This window comes from Microchirus variegatus, assembly GCF_963457635.1.
Source record: "Microchirus variegatus genome assembly, chromosome: 23".
Taxonomy (NCBI): domain Eukaryota; kingdom Metazoa; phylum Chordata; class Actinopteri; order Pleuronectiformes; family Soleidae; genus Microchirus; species Microchirus variegatus.
The window spans coordinates 9,073,179-9,074,972 of record NC_139824.1 but is presented as its reverse complement, the minus strand read 5'-3'; the positions used below and the strand labels follow the sequence as shown (position 1 = coordinate 9,074,972).

At 40.7% G+C, this 1,794-nt stretch overlaps 1 protein-coding gene across 1 annotated transcript; it reads left to right on the top strand.

Annotated features, from left to right (window-relative positions):
* Positions 1-594: 594 nt before the first annotated feature.
* fabp2 (fatty acid binding protein 2, intestinal) lies at positions 595-1,588 on the top strand (the record flags this gene model as incomplete). Its single annotated transcript, XM_083909695.1, has 4 exons — positions 595-661; positions 856-1,028; positions 1,200-1,307; positions 1,487-1,588. The coding sequence occupies 4 exons, from the start codon at positions 595-597 to the stop codon at positions 1,535-1,537; spliced, it is 399 nt and encodes a 132-aa protein (XP_083765821.1). The 3' UTR covers positions 1,538-1,588.
* Positions 1,589-1,794: the final 206 nt, after the last annotated feature.

The following is a 1,794-nucleotide window of genomic DNA, read 5'->3' as shown; positions in this document are numbered from 1 at the left end:
AGTAGCAACACAAAAGCACCTGCTTCTCAGTGTACTTTTAAACACCACAAGGTGCAATCTTTTTGACTTCCCTTATCATTTTCATTCGTGCACTCTATATGCAATGTATATTTGTAGTACAGTATTATATTTTGTTCCAACGCACTATTCCCTCAATATCTTACATGTTTTATCCCTCACTGTGTCGCTCTTTGCCCCTTGAATTGTGCTAAATAAAGTTTTTATATCTGAAATTGATTAAATCTAAATTTAAAATAAGTAAACATTACACTACAAAGGTTGCTGCTGCACTAGAAACTCTAAATATGGGTGAGCATGCATGCACCACCACCTTTGGTAAACAGAAATGCAGGTAGAACAGGATGTTAAGTGAGCACAAGTTCAAGCTCTTTCTGTTCAGAAACGCTGCATTGCCAAATCAGCCGCAGCTGTGGTATATAATATGAGCTTTAAACAGCCATATCAGCCGTCAAGATAGATGCCAAGATAAGAGGGTGTGTGTGTGTGTGTGTGTGTGTGTGTGGTTTAAAAGAAGCTGCAATCTCTGAGTGAGACACTCCTCAGTGCAGAGTCCCGCTCACCCTCACCACCACCATGACCTTCAACGGCACCTGGAAAATTGAACGCAATGAAAACTATGAGAAATTCATGGAAGTAATGGGTGAGTGATGTCGAATGCTGATAACCTGTGTGCATTCATTTAGTATTTTTTTTTAAATATATATGTCCATTCATAATGTGTTATGAATAAATTTCTGAACACTTCGGCATGGTGGAGTGTTGTTGTTTTTTTGCCTCTACAAACAAACACACCCATGTGCATTAAATGAACACCTTTGATTTGTACGTCGACAGGTGTGAACATGGTGAAGAGGAAGCTGGCACTTCACGACAACCTCCAGATCACCCTAGAACAGAACGGCGACAAGTTCCACGTCAAGGAGAGCAGCACTTTCCGCACCCTGGAATTAGACTTAACCCTGGGAGTCACTTTTGAGTACAGCCTCGCCGATGGGACGGAGCTATCAGTAAGTTGGCCGCTGGTTAATCAGAAACTAACCTTTTGTGTAAAATGTGTTGCATATTTCACTCAATTTAGACTTTGAAACCTTTGAGCCGCAAGGGCTTGTTTGTTGGCCTTTATGGTGAGATCCCTCAGGTGTTAATGTCATAACAAGGTTTCATATTTCACCCTCTAGGGCTCGTGGACCATGGAGGGTGACATGATGAAGGGGGTTTTCACCAGAAAGGACAACGGAAAACAACTCACAACAACCAGAATCATCCAGGGAGGTGAACTCGTACAGGTAAGATGAACGTAATCATGTCGAATGTATCACAACGCAACGACAAGGTGATTATAGGCTAAGATTTCTGATATTGTAATATGCTAAACTCTCCATGCACAATCTGTAATCTTGCACTGATTTAACGACAAAGTGAGGATAAATAAATAAGTGAATGTGACGTCATCTTTCTCAAACAGATGTACAGCTACGAAGGTGTGGAAGCAAAGAGGATATTCAAGAAGGCTTAGACCAGCGACGCCTTCAGGTCTACATACAGTTACAGCAGTATTGTGTTGAACCATCACGTTGTTTTACACACATAACCTTACTACATGCACTGTTTAAATTTCCTGTACAATAACATTATACCGGATTTTGATACTCGTAGTAATAAAGCCATATACTGCATCTGCCTGTGTGTCTTTGTTCGTCAAAAATGATTGGTGATGGGACGACAAGGAAGTGAAAACGACTCTTTTTTGTTTTTATAGCGTGGCACAGTAAT